This window comes from Peromyscus maniculatus, chromosome 6 (genome assembly GCF_049852395.1).
Source record: "Peromyscus maniculatus bairdii isolate BWxNUB_F1_BW_parent chromosome 6, HU_Pman_BW_mat_3.1, whole genome shotgun sequence".
In the NCBI taxonomy this organism is placed as follows: Eukaryota; Metazoa; Chordata; class Mammalia; order Rodentia; family Cricetidae; genus Peromyscus; species Peromyscus maniculatus.
This window is the reverse complement of record NC_134857.1, coordinates 128,830,620-128,857,838: the sequence shown is the minus strand read 5'-3', so window position 1 is coordinate 128,857,838 and position 27,219 is coordinate 128,830,620. Positions and strand designations below refer to the sequence as shown.

Below are 27,219 nucleotides of genomic sequence, written 5' to 3'. Positions count from 1 at the left end.
TCCTTTAATTTTTCCAGAGGCAGATCAAAGTAAGAAAGAAGGCTTCAAATCACATACCCAAGGCACCTGCACACACGCACACATGCATATACACAGAGGCACAGACACAGATACACACACACACACACACACACACACACACACACACACACACACACACGCAGTGTACAGTAAGTCATTTTTTGAAAGAAGAGGTGGATCTGGTGAGATGATTCAGTGGTTAACAGCATTTCCTACTCTTGCAGAAGGACCTAGGGGGTTCAGTTCTCAGCACCCATATAGTGGCTCACAACCACCTGTTCTAGGGGATCCTATTCCCTCTATGGCCTCCATGGACACTGCACTCACAGAGTACACTTATGTACATGCATACAAAACACTCATGTACTTAAAGATATAGATACATATGCATATATATATATATATATATATATATATATATATATATATGCATGCACACACTTTTTAAAAAGAAAATGAGAGTGTGTGCCTATCATGGCTTTAGTTCAATCCCAAGTGTCATAAATATAGACAGACAAACAGATAGATAGATAAGAATTGAAGACACAGACACACAAAGAGGAGGACTATGGAACATACAAGGAAAAGGCTACCTAAAACCCAAGAGAGAGCCTCTGGAGAATTAGCAAGGCTAGCATTTTCACTTAGGACTTCTAACCTTAAAACCTAGGAGAGGATAAATACCTACTGTTTAGACTACAGTCTGTAGCGTGTGCAAAGGAAAACATTATCTGTGGAGTATTCACTAGTCAATCGTCTGGCCATGTCCACCCTCCCTACATTGTATCTTCCCAAGGCCTTCTTTCTCTTCCCCTTCTAAGATGACTGCCTTAGTTTAGGGTTTATTTTTCATGCCTGGAGTATTCTAGTAAGCCTCAGCACTTCATTCTGATAAAAGCATTCATAATTTTCTAGCAAACTCCCTGGATCATGAGCTGCTTGGCAGCAAAAATCAGCTCTGCACTGTTTACCCAGCTGCAGTCTGTTGTCTGTGGTTTCCAACTAGAGTTGTGAATCAAAACTTCGGGGTAATTGATTGGCTGATGTTGAGATAGGTTCTCATTTATCCCAGGCTGGCCTGGAACTTGATTTGTCTAAGTTGACCTTGAACTCTGACCTCCTGCCTCTGCCTTATGTGCTAGAATCACAGGCACTCAAAAGCTGTGATACCTGGTTTAATAAGATGAGGAATAGGTCTTAGTATCTACTCAAGGTAGAAGAACAGCATTCTAAAAAAAGACTAACAATACAATAAGAGATAAACTCAACTTCATTCTGTCTAAAATCAAAGGCAGTCCTGTTGACCATCCTTAGATTTGAAAACAAAAGCTTGTTGTATCTATCTGCCAAACTGATTAAGTCAATAAGCATTTGTTTTGTGCCTAGTATTTTAAGTGTTATACAATCTAGGAAAGTGTTTTAAAATGAGGGCATCTTTATAGAGCTTTTGACTTAAATAATAGAAATACTAGTTTGTTCTTTTAAAGTGGGGCTCGGTGGCTGAGTGTTTGCCTATTATTTGTGAGACTCTGGGTTCAGTATCCATAACAATACATAAATAAATATGCTTATCTGTTTGCCCATTTTAAAACTAAGGAGGTGGGGTGGCAGTGCATAGGAGCATGCATAGAGGCAAAAGTGGTACATAGGAGTCAAGGTCATACCCAAATGTCACCTTCTAGAGGGACCATTTGCACTCAGATCTTAGTAGCCAGGGGCTCCCTGGGACTTGGACGAGCAAGTAAAAATGGTGGCTTTAAGTCCACTCTTGGACATCCCTGAGTGCTGTGCACATAGACTGCTCTAGAAGTGAAGAATTACCTGTGCTGTGTTCTCCCTATTCCGAGTGTCTCCTGTATTCAATAGAGAAATATTTTACTAAATCTATTTGCAGTCTGAAAGGTCTCCATGCAAAATGAAATATTTACCAATTACTCTTTGGCTTAGTTTACCCTGGCTCATATTTTGAACATTCTAAACTTCATAAATTATAATGTGGACTGAATCGAATGATGAGGTAGTGCCTTCAGACTTTTGTCAGCGTCTCCTGCAAAGGGAACTCACTATTTATGTTATCAAGACATTGCCTCTTGAACCGGGGGTGTGGCTCAGCGGGTAGAACACCAGTGTTGCATGCATGAAGCCTTGGTTCAATCCCTAGCATTTCATAAAGGGAGTGTGGCACACACCTGTAATCCCACATTCACAGGCAAAGCAGGAGGGTAAGAATTTCACGGCCATCTTTGGCTTTATAGCAAGTATAAGGTGAATATGGGTTACATGAGGCTCTGCCTCAAAAAAGAAATTAACTTAAAAAATCAACTCTTTAAAAAATTTGAAGTACAAGTGGTTCTGTTTTCACACTGAAAAAATGTCTTATGCTTTTAGGTGTATCAATTCAACTTTTTTGGGTATTTAAAATAAGGCTAATTCCTCTTTGACATAGTAATTGTTTTTTTTTAATTCAAAAAATACAGGTGGGAGTTTTACAAATTCAAGATAAGCTTAGCAAAGATTTGTGAAATCAAAAGATTTTTCTCAGTACCCAAGTGTAACTGTTGTTTAAACTTTATACATCTATGTCCAGTCCTTTTGGATGTATATTATTTTTAATATCTCACATAACTTTATCATATATATATATATAAACACATGTATACACATATACCTTACCACCTAGGGCCTATGTTATATAATGACTAGTTTGCATATGGTGGGGAAAAATCTGATTTATGGACTGAGTAGGCACTGGGTTCAAATTTAAATTTTATGTCTGAGAGCATTTATCACCTGAAATCTCTTGGTTCCTGTTTCATATCCTGGATTATAGAAATAATTCTGAACTTACTTTCCAGGTTTGTTGTTAGCATTAATTAATGCAAAATGGTTAACACAGCATCTAGAATACAGTAATCCTCAACAGTGGTTAAAATCATTTCAGTATTTACATCAAGATGATCAAGTACAGTTGTTTTTCAGGATAAAAATTCCCAACTCTTCCAGTCTTTTTTCACAGGGGACAGTTAAGTCCCTCTATTCTGTCTGCTGGATCCTGGAGTTTTTCAATCTTCCATTGGTACCTTCCTTTAAATGCTGCTCCCAGAACTGAGCATGGCAGTCTCAACAACAGAGAAGGGAGCTGGACTAACTCCACCCTCCATTACTTTATGAACGTGCTAAATTTATCACAAAGTCTCAGCTACTGTTTTGTTGTTGTTTGCAACCACCGCACCAGTGGCTCACTGCCAGGTGAGGCTCCTTTTCTTCCCCCAGGAGGACTGTTGCTAAGTCACATAGACTTCAAACCAAATTTAGGCAGTTGGTGTTTTAGTCCCAAGGCAGGCCCACACAATTACTCTAACCAAATTATATATTATTAAATTTTATGCATCTTTCAGTTGTCGAGAACATTTACGTCCTGATTTTATAATCGAATGCATCATCTTTTCTCATGTAACCCAGATTTGACAGGCATGCCTGTCTCATGCTTTATCTCAGTCACAGACAAATGTTCACATCAGACAAGGTGATGGACAAAGGCCTTGTGGTGTCGGTCTGCAGCATTTCTCTAGGTGGACACCGATTCATTAACACTGATGCTGGGTGCAGTTATACAACTAGGTATGAAAACACACTAGGAAACTATCCCTAAGCCTGAACTTTTTTCTCTGGCTCACAAGGTTAGAAAGACTTCAAATGTCTTGCCAAAATCTACACGTCTGCACCTATTAAAAAGATAATTGTTTACTAACTCTTCCAGGAAATGATACATAAAATAATAAAAAAAATAGATCATTCTTTTTTAGTGGAATAATTTTTTCCTACTAATAATTTTTTATAAGTGATCACAAAAATCTTTTATGTTTATAAATGTAATTTAGCTGTTCCCCCTAAAACAACACTGCTGTCTTAGATCTAAATTCTCAGGCTCTGCCTTTTTTCTCTTCTAACATAATGAATATTTTTTCCTGTACTTCATGAAAATCCAGATTTGATGAAGGTAACCAATGAAACCTCCCACCCCATAATTTGGACATGATGAAAGCTAGGACAGCTCCTCAGGCACAGCCTAAGTTCTGTGCTGAGACCCTGTCCCCAACTCTCTTGGCTCACGTGTTAGCTGTGCACTTTTGTAGTTGAATGCTTATGGGGAAGAAACTCAGTAATAATGCAAGAGTCATGGAGTTCGTACGGTAATTAGAGGACATAAGTACTTGCTAGCATGTCAATAATGTCTATGTTCTTAGTAAACTGTACAATGCTTTCACATATTTCTCTTTTCAGAAAGCTAGTCTAGTGGTCTTGACTCCATACACTGGGGTCATATCTATTGAGTAGTGCTTGGTACATGCAAGGTCCTAGATATGCATCAGTGAAAACAGCCAAGTCCCTTTACCAATTCAGAACAAAAACATTTCAGTGTGTAAAATAACAGCACCAGCAATTAGGAGACTGAGAAGTCAAAGGGTAAAAGATGCCATGGAGAACTGTTTCCCAGGAGGTGGTCCAGGTCTTCTCCATGGAGGTGACATGTGAGCTGAGACATGAATGAACCAAAGGGAAGAAATACGGAAGAATTGCTTTCTTTATTTTTCTTCTCATGAATGAATTTGTCTTCAGCTTCATAATCTGGGCCTATTCCTTTGTTGCTGTTCTCCCTGATTCCATGCCAAGGAACAGCATTCTTGCTTCTTTCCAGCATCTTTCAGGAGCCCCTGCTCATTCTGTGCTTTAGTCTTGCTGAGTGCTTATTGGTCCACGCTGCCTTCATCCACTCCTGCTTCCTGATGTGCCCCCCTCTTACACATGCTGCTTGAGATTCAGAGCCTGTCAGCGAGTCCCCGTGTGGCATGCTGGTTTCTTTAGTTTCCTTCCCGTTTTCCTGCTCATTAGAACCATTTGTGTTTGCATAGGCAGAACACTGTTTAAATCAAACTCTGAGACTGCATGGCTGCTTTCCCCCAAGGTTCCAATCATTTCCACTTTACCTACTGGTTTCTGTCAGAATTGGGTCCCGAGTAGGAGTCTCCTTAATGCTTACTCTGTCTTCTGGGAAATGAAATTATCGGCAAGGCTGGTCAAGAAATTGTCAGTGTTTTGCTTTCCAAGGAATTCAAGTTTCTGCAGATACCTGGAGATTAAAATCCCCAATGCCAAGATGTGCTGCTGCTCTGTCAATTTTGTGGTCCGTAGGAGAAAAGAATCCTCCTACCTCTCCTGGCCAGAAAGGCTGCAGCACAATCCCAAATTCCTATCATGTCTGGGCTTGTCCTTTACATTCACCTAGAATTTCCTTCAGTGTCTCTCCATCCATGGGTCATTAGATGTATATGTAGGCTCATCACTTCCAACTAGTAAGGCCTATTCACCAACCTTCCAATCTGCCTGGCCTAATCATAATTAAAATAGAGGACTAAAAAATCAATTAATAGTCCTTCTATTAATACCTCAGTTGTAAAGTGTTTGCCAGCAAGCATGAGGTCCTGAGTCTGCTCATTTTAGCCTATGAAACAGAGCCAGGGAGGGTGGCAGGCACTCATTTCCAGAGCTGAGGAAGCTGGGACAGGCAGATAGAGCCCTGGGACTTGCAGGGAGCCAGGCTATTATTGATGAGTCTCAGGTCAGAGAAAGACCCTATCTCAACAAACAAGGTGAAACTCGAGGATGATCTCTGGTCTCCCACATACAAGCACAAGCACACACACCTACTGATTAGTATTTTGAATCCCCTGTTGTGGGTTTCTCTGCTGATGAAATAAGCCAGATCAAGCCAAATTAAAAGTCCAGGTTTAATGAGTAAAGCACTCTCAGGTGGCTCTCAAGCTCCCCAGAAATGAGGCAGGGGAGGGAGCAGGAGAAAGCACATGGCAGGTCTATAGTCCGGAGCTTAAATACCCTGTAGGTGTGGTCTTGAGCAGCCTAGCTGCTGCTTGGCAGCCTTTCTGAGGGGCAGAGTTTGGAGAGGGAGTGGGGGTGCTGAGGTGGAGTTTCCAACAGAACACCTACAAATTAAATTGTTTATGTGACCAAAATCTACACCCAGGAAATCAAGACGTTTCTCTCTAGCTTTGATATTGACACAGCGCTTGAAACAATAGGAAGTATTGGGATGGGAAGTTGATTCGGAGGCTAACCAATCCACACACTCAGCTGAGAGCCCTTCTGACAAGGTGCTGATACATCATCTCCCAACTGAAAAGCCCTTGGGAATGAAAGATCTGGAGCCTTTATTTTTACAGATGAGCAAATTGTAGCCAGAAAAGGTTAATTGACTTGCCTAAGGTCTCATACACAGCTCATTGGGGATAACATCATAGCTCATTATAACTGTTAGATAGCACCCACTCCCTTCTTAGGCAGGTAAATTTCATCCACACCATATCATTCTCTAGGAATAGCCTAGAGGGTTGCTTCTACTTCAGTGGAGTGGAAATCCGAATGCCTACCCTTGTACCTCATGGAGCCTGGGAAAATGGACAGAGATAATAGATGTGTAGGGTGGTATTATGATGGTGATCATTTTAATAGTTTAACCTGTAGGTCTCTGTGGAGCTTTCCCTTTTTATTGAAGTGATTTGAATTTTAAATTCTACTCCATATTGAAACATGTTTACACTCTTGCCGATTTATACCAAATTGCAGGCTGCATCCTCTGTTTTGGCATTCCTGAAACCAGGTGTTGTTTTACTTCTCTTTGCATTTCTCAAAAGATGCATGCCAATGCACCCTTACTTTCAGACTTGACTCTTCTCACCTGTTAAAGGGACGATCATTCCTTCCTCTCACAGGTGTGAAAACCTAAGCTATAGATGCTGTCATATTAGTGGCTGTTTTCTTTTTTCTTGTTTTCTTCCTCCCTCCCATCTTCTTGATGGCAGACAGTATTTATTTAGCTTTGTATTCCTCGAGTCTATTGAGTCTAGCACTCCATAGCTACACAGTATGTTTGTTGAATGAATTATTTACCAAGGTGAAGAGCACAGAGTGGGGCTGAGGGTACAGCATTTTGTAGGTCAACGTGTTTCCATCTCTGAAGAGCAGATCAAGCCTCCTGAAGATGCTGAAGGAGCTGTACAAGGGATGAGGATGCAGCAAGGCTGGTGCTCTCTTGCCTGAATGACAGCAAAAGAACTCGTTTTTAATCAATAGATGAGGCTGCTATGTAAGGCTGCTTTTGGAAGAAAAGCTTCTCTGAGAACTGAAAGGAGACATGTACCAGGACAGAATGTACGCTGACACAGAGTCTCAAAGATGCAGTTTCTTATATTTTGTTTCTGGTCGGGCAAGTTCATTTTCCTATGCCACATAACTTTCCCCATTTTTCATAGGGCTGATGGGCAGGCAGATACCCACGAACACCTGCCATTTCCACATTATCCTAGCCCAGTGTACAGGACTTGGATCCAGGCAGCGAGGTGTAGCAGAAGCAGGTGCAAGCAGGCCCAACATACCTGGCTTGATTTTTCTCTGCGTCTGGTTCCCTCTGGGCAACGCAGCTGCCGAAGACTGAACTGCCAAGGCTGAAAAATGTGCTCCTTAAAACTCTAGCTCCCTATTCTGAAGAACTTATACTTACAGTCTACACATTTCCATGTGATGTGATGATGGGAAACACACGGCTCTCTCCCAGACCTACACGCAAGCCTCCAGGCAAGAACACCTCCCATAGCAGGATTAGAAAGAGCAGGCAGAGCTGAGCCAGGGGCCCCATGCTGGTCTCTCCTTTTATATCCCAACACTCCTGCCTCCCTGGAGGAAGACTAAAGCAGAGGAAACAAGAAAATGTTTAGTAACTGGTCTGCTTGGGCTTGGGCATCCGCAGCTGAGAACAGATGCAGGCCCTAAACCATCAGTGAGCCCCCAGAACACGAAGACCGGCCCTGACATAAAGGGACCTTTAAATGTCTGCCCAGCATCAGATGTCTAGGTGGTACCTGGCTAATGTCCCTCCCTTGACCTGCCACCCACTCCTACCTCAGTTAAACCCGCTGGACACACGCAGTGCAAACTCCATGAAGACGTGTTGCCAAGTAGCCCAAGAAATCCAATCAGTGAGGACACTGGTTTTTTTTTGTTGTTGTTGTTGTTTTTTGTTTGTTTGTTTTTGTTTTTACTTTCTCCCCGACCCCCTTTTTTTTAGTTCTTTCTTTTTTTTTTTATTTGTTTGTTTGTTTGCTTTTTCACTTTTGGAGACAGGATTTCTTTGTGTGTACACTTGGCTGTCCTAGAACTTGCTCTGTAGACCAGACTGGCTACAGAATCCACAGAGATTCCCCTGCCTCTACCTCCCTCCCGAGTGCTGGGATTAAAGGTGGAGGGCACTGATTATAATGCCAAAATTCATTTTGTATCTACAAAGCATGGCTAGACTTTCAAAACTTAACCAAAAACTGTTTCTGCATTTGGAATCCAGTTGTTAACTAGTAATATATTTTGGTTATACCCAGATGGCCTGAGATCTTTCTCTCCTGAGTTGATGGCTTTGTCTGGAAGAGAAGGTTATCCATGAATGATGCAGCTTTATCAGCTACCCTATAAAGTCACTGGAACTGACGGTGGAAACCTGAAGCACTCCATAGGCGAGTTTTCATTATCCTCTTCCAAGACTTATCAGAGACTGTGAGAATTCCTCATAAGAATTTTTATCAGAATGAGGGTTTGGTAGAAAGTGGCTGGTTCCTGAGCAGATTTAGTTTTAAAAAGGTTGAACTCTCCTTTGAGTAGTTGTCCTGGCTGGGGCATCAGAGTTGTGAAGGAAGGCCATCTCTGCGGGAGTGGTGACACTGGATTGTCGTTGCTTGATGCTGGGAGGAGAGGGCAGAAGAAGACGTTAGGGAGTCAGGGCCAGGTATGAGGGACGAGGAACTGGCCAGCTTTGGATTCGGCGAGTTCTTTCTGGTCTCACTATGCTTTTGCTCAGTATCGACAATCTTTTAAGAGCCTTTCCTTTTGTGTTGCTCTTGGAAAGCTGAAAGGCACACTTAGTTCAGGGTTAGAACACACAGCAAGTACAAGGCTCTTGGAACCACCCCCTACACACACACACACACACACACACACAGAGAGAGAGAGAGACAGAGAGAGAGAGAGAGAGAGAGAGAGAGAGACAGACAGACAGACAGAGACAGAGAGAGATAGAGGGAGAGACAGAGGGAGAGACAGAGAGAGAGACACAGAGAGAGAGAGAGACAGAGACAGAGACAGAGACAGAGAGACAGAGAGAGACAGAGAGAGCATCAATCTATCTTAGAGTTGGGCATGATGCTATGATGGTGAATACCTTTATTCCCAGCACTGCAGAGTTGGAGCAAGTTCCAGGGCAGCCTGGGCTACATAGTAAGATGAACTTCAACAAACACAGGAACGAATAAAAGCCTAAAATTAACATTAAGCAAAGGTAAGTGAGCCTGCATTTCATATTATGAGACTATTTTCAGATTGTTTTCCATAGATCCCGCTCAGTGTTAGTGAGCAAAACTGATTAATCTTCCAGTTAGTTTTATTTTGAAAAACAGCATCTGTGGCTTCTTTGAAAGGATGAACCAAACAACTCGGTGGTCATGTTTTTAAAACTTCTGCAGAGCAAAGTGATTTCAAGTGGTATTTACCAAGTCCTGATTGAACTGAACTGTAGAAGTTAAGTAAGAAGTGAATATAAAGGATTCAGCCAGGTGTAGATTCATCAGGTTTTTATTAAGCATCAAGAGAAGAAATTTTACTTTTTAAAATATACATTTTGTTGAGGGCTATAAACAAAGGAAAATGTGTTTCTTTCTTTTCTTTGTATTAATATAGAGTAAGCAATTGATTAAATCACTCATTCAATTTTAAGAATTGACTATCTTTTATATTTCAATTTGTTGGATTAATACAAATTAGTTAAAAATAGAAATAGAAAATAGAAATAAGTAGAAAATAAACACTAATTAATGAAAGTCTAATTTTACTAGTGTCATTTATAAGAGCCTTGTCTGGCCATGGCTGTGGTGGCGCACACCTTTAATCCCAGCACATGGGAGGCAGAGGCAGAAGGATCTCTGTGAGTTTGAGGCCAGCCTGGACTACAAAGTATGTTCCAGGACATCCAGGCCTACACAGAGAAGCCCTGTCTTGGAAAACAAAATAAAACAAACAAACCCAAATACAAAATAAAACAACAACAAAAAAAAAGAGCCTTATCTGATGACAAGAAAGAAATATTTCTTTTGAGACAGGGTCTTGATAAGTTAAAAAATAAACTCGTGTGTGTGTGTGTGTGTGTGTGTGTGTGTGTGTGTGTGTGTGTGTGAGAGAGAGAGAGAGAGAGAGACAGAGATAGACAGACAAACCACACACACACACACACACACACACACACACACACACACACACACACACACACACACACACACGAGAAGGGTGGATAGCTGAGAATAACCGTGGGTGTTGGTCCTCACAATCCTCCTTATTTGATCCTCCTCTCCTGTTTCTCAGCACCCTGTAGAACAGGCTAGCCCTCTAGTTTCTTGCCTCTGTAGACCAGCCTGGCCTTCAGGTTTTCTGTTTCCACTTCCTGTATCTCTGCAGATGCTAGAGAATTACAGATAGGCTTTGCTGTGCCCTGTTTTATAATCGTTTTTTGAATATAAATTCAAAATACAGTTGCTCAGTAAGAGTTTTGTGCATTGACGCTATCTAGGCTTGCCTTGAACTAACTGTGTAGACCAGGCAGGTCTTGAACACTCCTTTATCTTCCTGCCTAAGCTTCCTGAATCCTGGGATTCAGGTATGAGCCATCACTCTTGGTCAGTTTACTTTAGACTTGGCTAAAAGAGTCATTGATACCAATATCAGTTTCCAAACAGGAAGATATTTGTAATGATTTCCACTTAATGGGCTCTACCCAATTAACAGGATAATTGTTCTAATAAAGTTTTAATAGTGAAGCTGCTGGGTAATTCTTTAGCAAAACAGTTGGCAGGTATTCATGTGCTCTGAAACAAAATGAAAGAAAAGAACAGTTAATTGAAAGTTGGTGAAACTGTTTGAAGAGAGTAGTATTCCAACAGGACCACAAAATATTAATTTTTAGAAATTACATATTACCCAGTATTTCAAAATATTATAAGAGATATTTTGTGGGCCAGCAATGCATGATTTGACTCAGCAGGGAAGAGTTCACCTATTATATGTGATTCTCTGCTCAATCTTCAGGATCATCAAATTATATATATATATATATATATATATATATATATATATATATATATATATGAAACAATATAACTTACACTTCCTTTAAAATGAGAGTATTTCATATATGTGAACATGTTAACTCATATAGATGGCTCTCATCTTGTGCAGTAATTTACGATCATATTTTCCAATTTATACTTGAAGCAGTAACATTCCATGAGATAACCTGTAGTCATACTAGAAATTTGTCTGGGAAATACATAGTATAAAATAAAATTGGGAGTAACATCAGTGATGCGTGCAGGAAACATCCTGAATTGGGATGTTGAAAATGATTCTTAATTCAGATTCTGTGGATTGTCTGGGTTCTAAGTAAATATTCTCCTTTGAAAAACAGAATTTCAGCATGTGGGGGCTATCAATTACTCATGGTTTTAAGTTAAAGCTTAGCTTGTTTGCCTTGAAACATTTTGTGTTTAGCTGTTTCTGCCATGAGTCTTACTCATTTGTTGAGCGATGGCTACTAAACTTTGCAGTTTGTGAAAATCCTTAGAAGTTGTTTGCTTTTGTTTTGTTTGTTGGAAGGGTCTGATTTCTTTCATGTGTCCTTCCTTGGTGAAACATAATTATGTGGTACGACATGATGCAAAAATAATGAAAAAATGGCATTTGCTTCTGATAAACACAGAGGGCAACTGAACGGGCCCAGGAATGAAAACAAAGCTTATGGGAAGACATTAAAGGGGATGGGTGTGGGGGTAACAGCCAGCCAGGAGCAGAGAAAGCCGAAGACTATGAACTTGGTAAGCAGAAAGTTGCATGGTATGAACTGTGAGGAACAAGTACGTTAGCATCACACGGACCCTTTGAAGACAAGAAAGCACCTGTACTGCTACTTAGTACATTCCTTCATGTCTTATACAGGGACATGTGGTTCATATGTTTGCTCAGAATATAGAGTAGTGTCCAGTGAAGCTTAAAGCTAAGATGCCCAAAAGTTCCTGGAAGAAAAAAGGAAATAGATAAGAGGAAAGTGGGTGACAAGTCAAGTCATTGTGCGTTTATATGTGTACATATATTTTCATATGTATGTGAAGATGTGTACATGTGTGTGCTTATGTAGACGTGTGTGCGTGCGTGTGTGTGTGTGTGTGTGTGTGTGTGTGTGTGTGTACCTGTGAATAGAGGCCAAAGGTCAATGTCAGTACTCTGAACTGTTCTCCACCTTACAGTTTGAGACAGTGGTTCATCAATGTAGAGCTTGTCAATTCGGCTGAACTGGCAGGCTAGCAAGACGATGCAGGGATCCTTTGGTCTCGACCTCTCCGGCACTGGGATTACAAATACAGGCTGTTATGCTAGCCTTCACATGCATTCTGTGAGATCAGCTCAGGTTCTCACGTCTGACCGCAAGCATCTTACCTTCTCCCTAGCTCCCACACAGCCCCGTTGCTCTGACTTCCGACTTTCCACAGGACAGACACATGGGTCAAGATGCACTTCTATTTTCTTTAATGCCATCCTGAGAGAACATGAAACAATAGCAGACACTGGGTGACTCATGGCAGGAGACGCTTTGCTAGCTCTGGAGGAGGCAATAGGATTTGTGGAGAACGCTGTCAATCCATGCTTGCACATATGTTTACCAAAACAAATCTCCCATGCTCAAGGCTGGCGTGAGGTTAAGAATATCCCATGTTCCCAGGTACCTTTGCCTCAAGCCCCAGAAGCTAGAAATACATAATCTCTTAATCGCACCCCCCCAAAAAACCCTAAGACCTAACACATGATAGATCAGTGCTCTATCCTTGAGCTACATTCCCAGCTCCCAAATCTCATTTTTTAGTTGACAAATAATAGATTAAAAACCAAAAGACTGTGTGATCCTATATTTATGGGGCAAACAAATTGCATTTGTTGGCAAGACTTGTTATGGTTTAGCAGTTTGTAACATCTGAGGAAAGCTGCCCTTACAGCTGATAATTTAAAAGGGCAATCTAAGGAGCTCTTGGAGTACAGAACAAATTAAACCAACATAGACAGAGATGTGGAGCAGACTATGTTAACAAATGGTCATTGTGATGATTCTTGAAGACCCCAAACTTCCAATCATCAAGACACAATGGTTTTCTTGACATGATGAACCAATATCCCACTGTATTCCAAGAGGATTTCATAGAACAGCTATAATGTAAAAGCACAGACAGAAACAAAACCAACATGTAAAGTGATAGCACGATGTCTACTTCTCTGGAAATTTCTGTTAGTAAATTTGCTCTTTAAGATAACATTAATAAAATTTCTGGTGGTTTAGCAGGACGAAAGAATGGTTAAAATGTGTTTCTGGCTCACAGAAGTAAGGTTTGGGCTTTGACAACTTAGTGAGTCATAGTGAGCTAAGATGGAAGTATGATGCTCTTTAGCATAATGTATAATTTGTCAAAGACATTTTGCCTTCAAATAAAACCTGGGTGCTGAGATTAAAAACATAAAGTTCCATTGACTGCAGTGTCTGAGGTTCTCCTCTGTCAGGTGATTGGGACAGGAAGGGTACAAGGGAGAACGGTTGTTCTATACAAAGAGGCAAGGCCACCACTATTTCAACTTTGCTGAACTCGGGGTACAAATGCCAATAAATAGTCTTAGTGGTGTGACTTTCATCATCTCAACACACACACATATACACACACACACACACACACACACACACACACACACACCTGTATATAAACAATAAGATCATTTATAGAAGAACTAGAAAACCCCTTCAACAAATTGCCATTATTTGTGATTGTCTTTACTAAAAAAAACATACAACATTTTCATTAAATTAAGTTTTGGAAATCACTCAGATTTTAACTGCAATCACCAATATGTGAAAATTTACAAATAGCTCACAACAACAAACTGACTAAAACAGGCTATTTAAATAAACTTACTCCATTTGTTAATAAGTAACCATGGTATGTATACTTATCATGTATGGTGATAAACATATTCTTGCAAGATTTCTAGGTTATTTTACTTCTAATATCTATGTCGGCTAAAGTGGTGCTGTCACATCCGGACCAAGTAACCTTGATGCTGACCGGAAGTGTATGGTGGTAAATCCACAATGATAGCATCCTGACTCCATTTACTTCATGAGCAACTGCAGCTGCTGAGTACTGCGGAAGCCACTGTTCTTCGGAAGGCTTCCGAGAACAGGTGAAGTGTGTCCAAATTACCTCAGCGGTTGGTACCCACTGTTCTATTCTGAGTAGTATGTAATCCTACTACTTCCTATGTCATGTAGAGTTTACAGTCAAGTCTCCAAAGTGTGAGCTGGCTGAGGATATGGCTCAGTGGAAGAAGCTGGCCCCGCACATGGAGGGGCTCTGGGTTCTATCCCAGGATTTGGGCCAGAGGGTGGTGCTGGCCGAGGACCTCCAGGACATTTTTTTTTTTAACTACTGTCTCTTTTTTCTTCTTCTTAATTTAAAAACTTAGACTTTAAAACTTAAGTCTTCTTTAGAGTATTGTCTCCCAAGATGTCAGTCCTACTTTGTTATGTCAAAGCCTTTTTACCATTGTCTCAGCTTCCTGGCTTTTCCTGACTCGTTTTCAAGCTTTGAGCACAGCAGATAACACGTGTGAAGCAGCGAGTGTTACAGGTGGGCTTTACGGAAGCGAGAGGCAGGCTCTTGCAAGTGTACCAAACGGCACAAAAATGCAATACAACTTTACGTGTAAAATGAAGACCTCTCTGGCAAGTGAAACCCAGAAGAATGTGTGGAGAGGCTTGCGCCACACAATGGAAATGAGAACTAAATGAACTCACCCTAAACTAGGACAGCGGCGAGAGGAGTGCCCTAGAGGAAAAATAGTAAAACAAATAAATACAAACTAGCAGAATGGAGTTTCCCAAAGCAAGGACCAGCAGGCAAAAAGCAAAAGCAAAAACAAAAACAAACAAACAAACAAACAACAAACAAAATACGTTTAGCAGAGGAGAGACTTAAATAAAAGCTAACTTTCTTGCATGTTTGAAATTAAAAGTGATAAGAAGCTGCGCTGTTTTGTAACCTTGACAAATTTGTGGGATTATTAATTGTTTGTCTTATTTGTGAAAGTTAAAATACACACACACACACACACACACACACACACACACACACACACACACACATTTAGTTGAGGAAAATTGCATGAATGACGGTGAAGACACAGTGGACAGTGAAACTTCCTGAACAGCATGCCTGTTGAGCATATTATGGGAATCCTTACATCCCTTGGCTTTGTGTGCTGTTCACAGGGTTGGCTGGTGTCCGCCCCTACCTCTCCTCCTGGCCTATCTGTTTACACCGACCACTTCTTTCTCTGGGGAGGGGGTGTGTTTGCCACTCTCCAGTAGCGCCTCCCCCAGCACACTGAGGAAAGCAGTTTCCTACGACGGCCCAATAATTGCCTTTATTATCCTTACATGTTGAAAATTATGTCAGCCTACAATTTCAACAAAAATGCAAAAATTGAAAATGAATATAGAAAATAATGTGTAAGTTTCTCTGACATGAAATCACCATGTGCTGCCAAATGGAGCCCAAATGGCCCCTAACAGGGGCCCTGTGCCAACAGTGGGTGATCAAAGACCTCCTCAGTGGCAGCCACAGCCAGCCAGACTGGTGGTGTCAAGGACAGTGCATCTGCATACTGCCCTGTGTTTTCTCAGCGATATTGTGCTAGAACAAAAAATATAGATATGGATGTACACATACACATGTTCACTTATATATTTTACAGAATTTAAATAATTCATCCCAATAAATTATTTAAATGATTTAAAAATTCCTTTGTCAAACAGATTAATGGAACCTTGTTATTCAAAAGATAAATCATTTTATATGAAGTGGCAAAGACTTCAAGGGCTAATAAAGGTTTTATGAGAGATAAACTTTTAATGAATTAATACTTTTGCATGCACTTTTTTTCTATATGCACAAATATATACAGATGTGTTTATATTGATATTTGTATTAACATTTTCTGATTTATTTCTTTTTTCTTAAAAAAAGGAAATAGTGTTCACATTATTTAAAACAAAGTGTTCTTATATATTTGGAGCTTAGGAGATGTACACTGCAATTCACCAAGTGAACTTTCAAACAGTGCTGTAAATGTTATTTGCATAAGAGATAAAATAGATTGGATTTTTTTTTCTGTTTGTAATTTATATGAATCTAGCAGTCATTACTCATGAACAGTTTTCTCCATGTCATCGTGTAGGTTGAAAGTGTATCAGGCCTGCAAAACTTTCTTCGGCACAGTCTAAATCAGAAGGATATTTAGCTCTAGAAACTCATGAACTAATATTTGTACATTAAGACCCCCAAACCCTGGGAAGAATTTTAAGGATTTTTATGAAGTTCAGTGCACATTCTTCAGCTCAATTTTGGCACAGTTTCAATTGGAGCCTCCACTGAAATTCAATTGGTTTATTTTATAATTAAAAACAAGGAAATCATAGTAACAAAAATATATAATGTATGGCAGTCTTGTTTATTATAGAAACATCCATAAAGAAAGAAACATGTTCTAACTTTTCTCATTACCCCAACGGGAATTGCATCTTTAATCACACAAGGCACAACTGCTTTCTAATTTTGTTTAAAGGGTTCCAGTACTTAGGAAAACCAGATCAGGTTATTATAAATCTAGAGCAATTAGAGGCACCAGCCTTCCGTCAGCTTTATGTAAGGGTTCTATGTATATCATAAATTTAATGGTATATTAAGACACGCATCTGTTTCAGTTTTGTAGACGTTAATAATCTCACTATAGAGTATTTAAACATTTCTTTCATTAACTGGAAAATTTAAGCAAAGATAAACTTGCTTCCGTTTTAAGGGACAATATTTTATAACTGATTTTGAAAACCTATTAATTTGTTCAAGAGTTTAAGATAGTTTTCTAAATATTTAATTCAGTATCTATTTTTTGACATTACATAGTTTATTTCTGTACATAAGCATATGCCATCCTTCTGATCTCAAATCCATACCTGCATAAAATAGCTTGGTATACATATGCATATGCATATATGTGTGTACTTATGTTCATAAACTTTAAAGTCACTTTACAATAGGGCACTAGAGAGAAAGTATGCATTAACCAATGGCATGAAAATGTCAAGATTCATTATTTCAGGTATTTCTCAGATTCTTAATTTGACTACATAAAGGTTTGTTTACTGTATGACTATATGCAGACAAACACACAAAAGCATCCCAAGAAATAATAGTCTTCTTGGGTTTCATATTATTTAAAAACAAGTCTCCATCTTGGGTTGCTTGTCCATTTACATTTTATAGCTGGTGTTTGTATTCAATTTCTCTCTGATTTTATTTTTAAAAAGCTTCTCATTATATCTATCACCTTTATCGTGGAGACTTGTCAGTTCACATACAACAACAACCCAGCATCATAATGAATTGTTGTGTTTCAATTACCATTAGATAACAAACAGGAAATTAGGTTTTCTTGCAGTGCATTCTATATTGTCTGAACAATTTAAAATACATGGTTTGCATTTGGGCCATTAATTCAAGTATTAAAGACATAGTAGTAATTAAACTGGTGCCATAATTATATCTCCATAGTGAAGGTGGGGAGACTCTTGGCACACTAATAATCCGTTTTAGTTCTGTTGCGATCTGTGATTTCAGTAGGAAGGACAACTGAATTAGAGGGTAGATAATTCAGAGAAACACACAAAAGCATCCCAAGAACAGTGATCTGGGCAATAGTGCAGCAGTGTCCTTTTAATGCATAGTGGCTTCACGGGTTATAATAGTGTTTTATTTTTAACCTAAAGCAAAAAATATTTTGTGATTTTTAAAATCAAAATACTTAAAAATATTCACACAACAAAATCTCATCCTTACCATACCAGTTCAGTACTCTTGAGATACAAACAGTTTTACTAGGATTCTAAATTTGAATATTAGTTCCAGAGAAAAATTAATTCCATTCTAATGTATTTTTATGTATCACAAAAGCATGTGCTGATGATGTCATTGTGTAGTGTAGGGCCTAGGTGATGAACCTCGAGGATTTACAATGAGGCGAAAACTCAATGGAATGATTTAAATTATTGTGGAAAGGGGGACATTGTAATATCTTATCAAGAAACTAGATGATATTATCAAGAATCCATACAGCATTTTACTTTGTAAATTGCTACTCTGGTTCTCACATGCTCAAATTTATTTTTACCAAAATATATAAAACAAATAAGTATCTTCAAAAAATGGTGCTGGCATTGCGGCTCAGCTGGGAGAGTGCTTGCCCGGTGGCCTCCGTGAAGCCTCGGGTTCCATGCCCAGCACGGCAGGAACTGGGCATGGCGGTGCACATACGGAATTCCTAAGGATAGCAGCCGGAAGCAGAAGGCGTCGAAGTTTGTGGCTATCCTCAGTTATACATCCAGTTAGAGGCTGGCCTGGGCTACGTGAGATCCTGTCTCAAAAAAAAAAAAAATAGAATTGAAAAATAACATAGTTATATTAATAAGAAAATAAAACAATGGGAAATGTCAGTAAAAAGCCAATGGAAGTAATCAGAGGATCAGAGTGAAAATAAAAAGCCTCATGTTTTACAATTTTAAATCATGAAGTATTTTCAAAAATTAAATACTTTTTTATTTATTTAAAAATATTAAGACTATTTATTACAACTTTTATGTTGTACAGCTATGAGAACTTAGTTTTAATCTGAAAACATCAGAAAATGATGCAATAATATTTTTGACTTTCTAGAACTCACAGGGGGCATCTGTGAGTTTGCATTCTGACTCTTAGAGCCTTTAGCAAGTTCGGTCATACTGCAGTGGACTGCGATATGAATGGCAAAGTCATATTCCCGGAGCCATGGAAAATCCCATTGTGAGGATTCTGTGAGGCTGCTGTTCAGCATGGAGCCGCCGCCACCGTTAACATCTCTTTGCTTTTGTTCTGCACTCAAGTGATGTATGTATGATGATTTACCAGGAATGGCACACACGGAGTCTGGTATCTTGGTTGAATTTCAACAATTTTTAAAGAAACTTAAAGAAATTTCACCTTCATGGTTGACAGTGGTAAGGTTCACATGCATTAAAAAGAATGGAAAAAGGTTCATTTCTAAACACACACATTAATAAGGAAAAGTGCTCAGGGATATGAATCATGAACAGGACAATGACGAGTTGTTGGGACAGAGCGTTTGGGGAAACAGTTCACTTCTCTGTCTTGGTTTGGCAGAAGCACTGATAGAGGAAAATCTATAGACCCAATTAGGGAAAATCCTTACGGTGCAGAGATTAGCAAGAGTTATGGGAACAGTCTATAGAAAAGAAAGACTTTGACTTGTGAGAAACTCAGTGGAACAATGATTATAAGGGATATCATTTTTAATTTGCTTGCTTTCAAGTATCATAATTGTAATGGTATAAAAATTTTATAATCCTTTACAGATAGTTATGCATATTTAAAGACGATGTGTATAGAAAAACTCATGAAGCCTCTTATATGGGTGGATATTTTTTAAAAGTATTAATTATAAAATGATAGTCTTAAAATTCATATGATTATATATTCTAAATAATATCATTAAGTATAGTACACCATAATCATATTTATATCCTGCTTTTCACTATCCTGAATTTTGAGACTGTATTGCCTCATTTTAGGTAAGGTTTGGCCTTCTTGGACAAAATTTACTGAGCCTAGAGAGCTGAGAGAATAATTAAAAACTTACTGGCTTTGCCAAGTGTTTTCATATGTTTCTGGTCTCATGGAAAATGAGTTTTGATTTCATTTTAGCTCCCTCCATGCATGGCAAAGCAAAAAATAAAAAAGAAAAAAAAGAAAGAAAGAAAGATTAAAAAAAAAAAAAGCCAAAGCTAGCAACTTTGACCAGTTCTAGTTAAATTTGTGACTCACACTGTTTGAGCTGCTCTAGAGCATTCTGCCAGAGGGCTTTCCAGAGCAGGGAACCATTTCCCCACCCAACATCAAATTGTAGAAAAGAAAAGAGAAACTCAAGAAAAGAGGACTAAGTTCAATTTAGGATATAATCTAACTAACTAATTTTGTTCCTAGTTTTGAACTAAAATGTGGAGTCATTTTACATACTTTTTGTTTGTTGTTTGTTGTTTGTTTTTGAGACATGGTAGCTATGTAGGTCAACTATGTAGCTCTGGTTGTCCTGAACTCTATAGACCAGGCTGGCCTCGAACTCACAAGGATCTACCTGTCTCTGATCCCAAATGCTGAGATTAAAAATGCTCAGTTTATTCCATACTTTTTTCAATTTCTCAGGTAATTTTTTTTTTGAGGCAGGTTTCTCTGTGTAGTTTTGGAGCCTGTCCCAGAACTAACTTCTGTAGACCAGGCTGGCCTCAAACTCACAGAGATACTTTGGCCCGGCTAGGAATGCATTCTTTATGACAGACCCAGCCTCTCCTCTGAGAGAGTTCTCTTCACTGCTTTAGTTCAGTCTTCAGGCTGGCACGTCCCAGCACCTCCTCTCCATGGCAGCCCTGTGTAGCCTCTTGTAGACCTTGTTTATTCATATTCAAGTTTGCCCCAGCAGGGGAACGAAGAAGCTACCAGCTGGGGTTACTAGCTTAGACCAATCCCAGCACTCGGCCACTGTGTCCATCTTCATTGTTCTCCATTAACTTGTTACCTAAACTGTCACTATTCAGACTGTATTCTGACAAATACCTGATCATTTTCTTCGTAAACAAATATACATGGATGGCAAACAGCTTTGAAAATTAACATGATTTCAGTATCAGAAATACATGAGCCTATTGAATGAAATAATTTCTAGTTTCTTGAAGTTGCTTAAATTAAAAACATGCGTTTCTACAGTTGGGAAAACATGTATGGTAAAAATGTTTGAAGCCCACCAATCTCTCTAACCACATAAACTAATGAGTTCCTTCTGTCTTCTTTGAATGAAATCACCATGAGTGGTTAGATGTTGATTTAACATAAAACAAATGGAAATGGGTGTTTCTTTTGTCCTTTGTAGAATCTATTAAAAAAAAAACAATTAGCAAGTATGATGAAGAAGTCAAAGATTTTGCCATTACTTAAATAATAATATCAATTGAGTGGTTGTGTCCAGTCCATTGGATTTTAGGAACGAGTAACATATTCCAGTTCCCCCGACATTGAGCATATCTGTAGACACTATTTAGCAACTCGTTCATGTTTTTTCCCCTACTACCATAACACCTGTATTGCTGGAGATGGTGTCTTAAATTGTCATGAAGTGTCAGGTAAGCTATGCTTTCTGCATGCGGCCAGGCTCTGTGGAGTGTATCACATAACTGTTCCTTTTCAACGTCAGGGCTGTGACTAACAGCTTAATCTTCAACATTTAAATTGAATTGATGGCTCTGCCAATTCTTTCTTGTATATATACCCAGAAAGTTGAACTATTATGATATTTAAATAAGAATTAAAAGTTATTAATATTTAAGATATCTTGGAGAAGTGATATCACTATAGATGTGTGTGTGTGTGTGTGTGTGTGTGTGTGTGTGTGTGTGTGTGTGTGTGTGTGTTTTGGCATAGCAAGTATACATTCTTAGGATGAACATTTTCTGAACCTTTGAGCTGTAGAGAATATACACCCTATTGAATCAAGATTGGAAATTTTTTATGGGTCATTTTATGTTCCCTAGAGTTTTAACTCACTTTTGGCAAACTTTTAAGTGTGTGTGTGTGTGTGGTGTGATGCTGTCGCCTTAGAAGTGTAGTGGAGAGTAACTTACTTTATGTCCTGAGCAACAAAGAGTATCAGACATATGAAATGTAGACAGTGGTTTCTTTCAGAGATTCTTTCTGAGAGAATTAAATAAATGAGCCAACATATGGCCAGCTTAATTCAGGCAAAAATGTCTATTGATTACTTACTAAGCTCACTAAATAAAAACTTCAGGCTAAGTTTTGCTTCCCCAAAGAAAATAGGATTAGACGGGTCTGTGCACTCACTGGGGCTTCCTGTGAATCAGGCCAGATGAATGAAAACCTTCAAAGCTGAACAAAAGAAAGAGCTATTTTTTTTGGCAAATGCAAATTATTAGTAGATTGACATACTGTGTTTTACACTCACAAATAATTTTTTTTTGAAAAAGGAGAATGTGATATTAATGGTCTTTGATGTCTGAGAATCATCGGTCTGCCTTCTTTTCACCCACTGTACTAGGGTAGGCGGACTTAACTTTTCTCGCTCCTTGTACAGCTTTGACTAGTGGGAAAATGTAAGCACACTCATGTTTTGCATGAGCTCTGCATAGGTGTGTGTTTTCCAGACTACTTTAACTCCGCATGGAAGATATTTCAACTGATTTATCTAAGAATTTCCAAGTGAAGAGTATCTGTACTGTAAAGCAAAGCACTCTAGATTGCTCATTTTATCAGTACCCTACATCCAGTAGAAGAAACGGGGTCATAGAAGAACCTTCTTTGAATATGAGAATGATAATGTGATTTGGATATACGCACATTTAACTTCAGATTTTCTACAGTCAAGAACGAAATTGACCAGTATTTGAATGACTTTACTGCTGCAAATATTTGGCTGTGTGACAAAATGCAAATGCTAATTGTTATTCAGAATCTTCGAGTCTTCAGAGCAATCTCCTGTTGACATTTTAATAACATTGTTTGGAATGATTTCCGAAGTGTGGTGACTGCAGCATACCCGCAGTAACAAAAAGTACATATTGTTTCTGAAAGCAAACAAGCTCAAGTTTCATCCTGTTTTTTAGAGGTTTCAAATCTGGGAGAATCAGTTTCTCAAAGGCAAATGGCTGAATTCATTAACTCAGTAGTTTATGAATACAATGGAAAACTTACTTCTTTCTGCTCAGAAATCTTGTAATTAAAAAAAAATCCAGATTTGATATTTACCTCCTGGGCAGAAGACGCTTACCCAGTTTTTAAACGTTTATTTTTATTTATTTTCTCCTAGCAGTATATTGTTGTGGTCTGGTCCTTTCAGCTTGTTTCTGTCGTTTGCTGACACTGTCAGCCGAGAGGGACAAGGAAGTGTTTCGAGAGGACAAGAGCTTATGCTGTTTCAATATATGGAAACGGGAGACAGACCTAAGAGGACTATGAATGTTCTAGCAAGCAAAGCCTGGCAGTCTCCTTCCCTTCCGTTGCATATCCTGGTGAGTTTAATAAAAAACAAACAGAACGCTCTTGTGAAATATAGTCAATAAAGTCAAAGTTTAGCTAGCTCTATGTAACTACAAAGAAAAAGTCATCGCAATTAAAAAAAAATGTAACTTTCGTTAACGAGCGCGCCGGAAATCTCAGGTATCAAAGACGCATTAGCCCTGGAGCGTCCCCTGCGCGCCGCAGCCGGACGGAGGCAGACGCGGCGAACAGACCTCCTTTCTCCTGCGAGCAGTCACACAAAAGGAGGGCTGCGGAAACTAAAAGTTTCGGGGCCTCCGGCTCGGGGCGCGCGGAGCAGAGAAAACCTGGAGACGGGGTGGGTAAAAGACGCTTCCAGAGCGTCCGGGCGCAGTCCTGGCAAGGAGTGAGCTCCTGGGCCTGGAGGGGAAGAGGGAAATAGGGAGCGGGGTCCCGAGCTGCAGGCCCCAGCGGCCCCAGTGCCCGGCCCCCGGTGGCCAGAACACCAAGCTCTCCCGGATCCCCCACACCGGGATCCCAAAATAAAAGCGATGTTTGGAAAGTGCGTGTGTGCGCGCGGGCTTTAGAGCGTGCAGCGGGCTCGCCGAGAGTGGAGTTGGGGGGGGGGGGCGGGGTGCAGAGGGCGAAGGCTGGATACCGAACCCCTCGACCTGGCTGGGGGGGGGGGGGCGCCAGCCGATCGCCAGGGGGAGGAGAGGGGAGGGGCGCGAGCCTGCGCGGGCGCCTCTGGGGCGCGTTCCGCGGCCGTGCGCGCGCGTCCCCTGCCGCCACCGCCACCAGCGCCTCCCGGAGAGCCCTGCGGCCGCCCCACCGGGCCGAGCCCGGGCCGGCCAGTCTTGGGGCGGCTGCTCGGCCGTCGCCACCGCCACCCGAAAGGCTAGATCTCCTGTAAGTGTCCCCTTCGCTCCTCCTCCTCCTCCTTCTGCCCTGCGCTCGGGCGCCCCGCTGCCGCAGCTGCTCCAATGGAGTGGAAAATGGCCATTGGGCGCAATGAGTTCTAGATTATCTGCTCCGCGTTTTGTACTCAGCTGCCTGTCTTCTTTGGAGTTTGCACAAGCCCCTTGGCTGGCAAACGCGGGAGGGAGAGACGGATGCTGCGCCGCGGTCCGTGCTCATATGTTTATATGATTAGCAGTCCTGGGGTGGGGGGGCGGGGGGTGGGGACTGAGGAGGAGGAGGAGGAGGAGGCAGGAGGTGACTCCAGTTCAGCCCTAGCTGAGTCCGTGTCAGGACTTCGGGCTCCCCGTCTCTGGCTCCCTGCTCTCCTTGCTCTCCTCTAGCTCTCACTCTCTCCGCGCTCACACACTCTCACACACGCACACACACACACTCACACGCACACGCACGCAGAGGTGCCCGAGCGCCATCGGGAGCTTACCGGAGGATTCTTGGTGATTGTTGAGGGGGACCAGCCTCCCTCGGCGGCTGTGCATCGGCGGCGCGGCTCTTCCCTGCGCCTCCCGTCGCTTTCCCCGATCCCGAGTTCCTCGTCTCCTCCGTCCGCAGAGCCCCCTTACCCCCCGAGCCAGGAGACCCGACATGTGAGGAAGGGCCGGCGGCTGAGTCGTGCCCCAGGCCGCAGGGGCGGCGCGTGCGCCGGATGCAGGTCCTGCCGCCGCTGCCCGCGCACTCCGGGCTTCTCCCGACCGACTGACGGACTTGGCCTCGCTCCCCGGCGGCGCCCGTCCCCCCCGCCGCTGCCAGGAGACTCCCGAGTCGGCGCACCTCCGCCAGCCTCGCTCGCTCTCCTCGTCTCCACGCATCTCTTGGTTTTGAATTTTGCTTTTTTGGCTCCGAAGGGAGCGTGCGGCGGTAGGCGCGCGCGTGTGGGCAAAGCCCCCCCCTGGGTCGCGGAGCGGCGTGTGGGAAACTGCGGGAAGATGTTGACTTAAGCCCCCGGCAGCCGCCCGGGCCGCTGGGCTGCTTGGCTGGACTCGGCGGGCGGCTGACGGCGGTGGAGACTCGAGCCGGAGGACACGCCGAGGAGCCGCGCGGCGCCGTGTCCGGCCCGCCAGCCGCGGCTGCCGCCTCCCCGCGCGCGCTCGAGCAGCAGGAGCACCCCGTGCCGGTCGCCGCGGCCCCTCTCTAGCGCCGGTGTCCCCGCACGGCTCCCCCGCACCAGATTGGCCCTCCCCGCCCCCGGGGCGCACACGGAGGTAAGCGCCAACAATGTGCCCCTGTGCCCGACTTCGGAGACCTGTTTGCTGGGCTCCCCGTGATGGGGCTGACGCCTCGGAGGTGGCCGTGTCGCCGGGTCAGACCCGCGCTGGCCACTCGTGCGCAGCCCTTCCCGCCGACATCGATCCGCAGAACTCTGTGCGGTGCAGCCCGCTCGCCGGGCCGCGTGCGGCTATTGTCACGCTCTCGGGAATCAGGCTGGCTGCTGGGGACCGAGAAGGCGGGCGGGGGGTGCGGGCTGGCGAGGCAGCTCCAGTCTGATCTTGCATTTTGGGGGGGCATTTCGTAAAGAAGCTTGGGGAGCAGAAGGTGCCCTTGGTTCTTTACGCAGCGGGGCTGGGGAGGGGGGCTGTGAAGTGCGTTTTCGGCCTGGCTGTCCTGCCCCAGGTGTTGGGCCTCAGGCTCGGCAGGGACTCGTCCGCGGGTTGTCCCTGGGAGCGAGTCCCCGGGAAGGGGACGGTGGGGGAGGGCTTAGATGAGTTGTTGCGGGCCGTCGTTTCTTGTCGTTGGTCAGGTGGTGCGGAGAGGCGAGGATGAGAGAAAAGCACAGCCAGATGTGGCCGCGCCGGTTTTGAGGCTGGCAGCGATTAGGGGCGCCTGCTGCTGGGGCCGGGGAAGCCCGGCGACGGGGCGGGAGGGTAGCGGGGTCGGGGGACTCGGCGGGCCGGGGCCAGGGCAGAGAAGCTCCCGGACCGGCAGTGAGAGGGCAGCAGCGGGCCGCGCTGGGCCTGCAGGAGAAGTTAAGGGGCGTGGGCTCCCGGGCTGCCTCTGGGGTGGGGAGCCTGCTGGGTCGTGTGCGAGCCCCAGGTTGAAAGCAGCAGGGAGAAGAAGTCGTGGGAGGAGCGCGAGGGGAGGGAGACTCTTGGGGTCGCGGGCGTGGGCTCGTGGATCCGAGACCCTCCGCCACACTACAGGGACAAGGGCGACCCGGAGCGAGAAGGCGTCCCTGAGTGTGCAGGACTCCTGCACTTGGGACCAGCAAAGTTTTTTTCTCCTCTTCGCTGAACTGCAGGGTTTGGATTAGAAAAAGAAATTGCTGGAGGCTTTAGCGAGTGCGGGGCTGTCTCTGAGCAGAGGCCGAGGCACGTGCGTCTTCCTGGGTGTTTATAGCCCTTGGTCCGGCCTGTCCTCCAAAAGCAACGTCCTGCGCTGCCCATCATAGCCCTTCCCTGGCGTGCGGGGACTCCTCCCCCTCCCTCCTTTCCTCTTTCCCCCTTTCCCGGCCCCTCGATTCCGTTCCTCCAGATACAAACCGTGCTGTCTCATATTCAGACGGAGGAAATGTTTTCCTCCTGCTTCATGAAAGGTGTCAGGCTGCTTAGCAGCTTCTCCAGGCAGCCTGGGCGCGCCTGAGCCTCAGCGGCAACCAGATGGTTGCCCTTACAAAGGCCAGGTTTCCAAGGAGCGCCCCCCCCCCCGCCCCCTCCCGCCCCTCGCTGCTTTTTCTTCGGCATTTTCCCGGTTCTGGGCTCCCCTGCTCGCTCCTTCTTTCCAGAGGCGTCGTTCCCCAGTGGTTGGTTCATTCATTTCTCCCTCTGGTCTAAGTCTTGAGCCTGCCCTCCGAGTTGACGCTGCCTACCTCCTGTCTAGTTCCAACCTTGAAGAAAGGCACGCCCGTTTGGTCAATGATTGACTGTTGGGAGTTCGC

At 42.8% G+C, this 27,219-nt stretch overlaps 2 protein-coding genes across 43 annotated transcripts in view; one reads left to right on the top strand and one right to left on the bottom strand.

Moving 5' to 3' along the window:
• Adgrl2 (adhesion G protein-coupled receptor L2) overlaps nt 1–27,219 on the top strand; it is a 647,549-nt gene that overhangs the window by 439,245 nt on the left and 181,085 nt on the right. For 35 of the 42 annotated variants that reach the window (XM_076575206.1, XM_076575205.1, XM_076575200.1 and 32 more), the window contains exon 1: nt 25,409–25,549. The exons of 2 other annotated variants lie outside the window; for them this stretch is intronic. The gene's annotated coding sequence lies outside the window, so the exon portion shown is untranslated. Of the gene's footprint in view, nt 1–23,568; nt 23,731–24,144; nt 24,282–25,408; nt 25,550–27,219 lie in introns of those variants that run through there. 5 more of the 42 variants (XM_076575178.1, XM_076575191.1, XM_076575177.1 and 2 more) reach the window with 5 other exon arrangements.
• On the bottom strand, nt 3,378–25,853 carry LOC107402184 (uncharacterized). The gene is made up of 4 exons (XM_076575339.1): nt 25,562–25,853; nt 24,772–25,474; nt 12,619–12,718; nt 3,378–8,825 (listed from the first exon to the last, which is right to left on the bottom strand). The coding sequence occupies exons 1-4, from the start codon at nt 25,851–25,853 to the stop codon at nt 8,763–8,765; spliced, it is 1,158 nt and encodes a 385-aa protein (XP_076431454.1). The 3' UTR covers nt 3,378–8,762.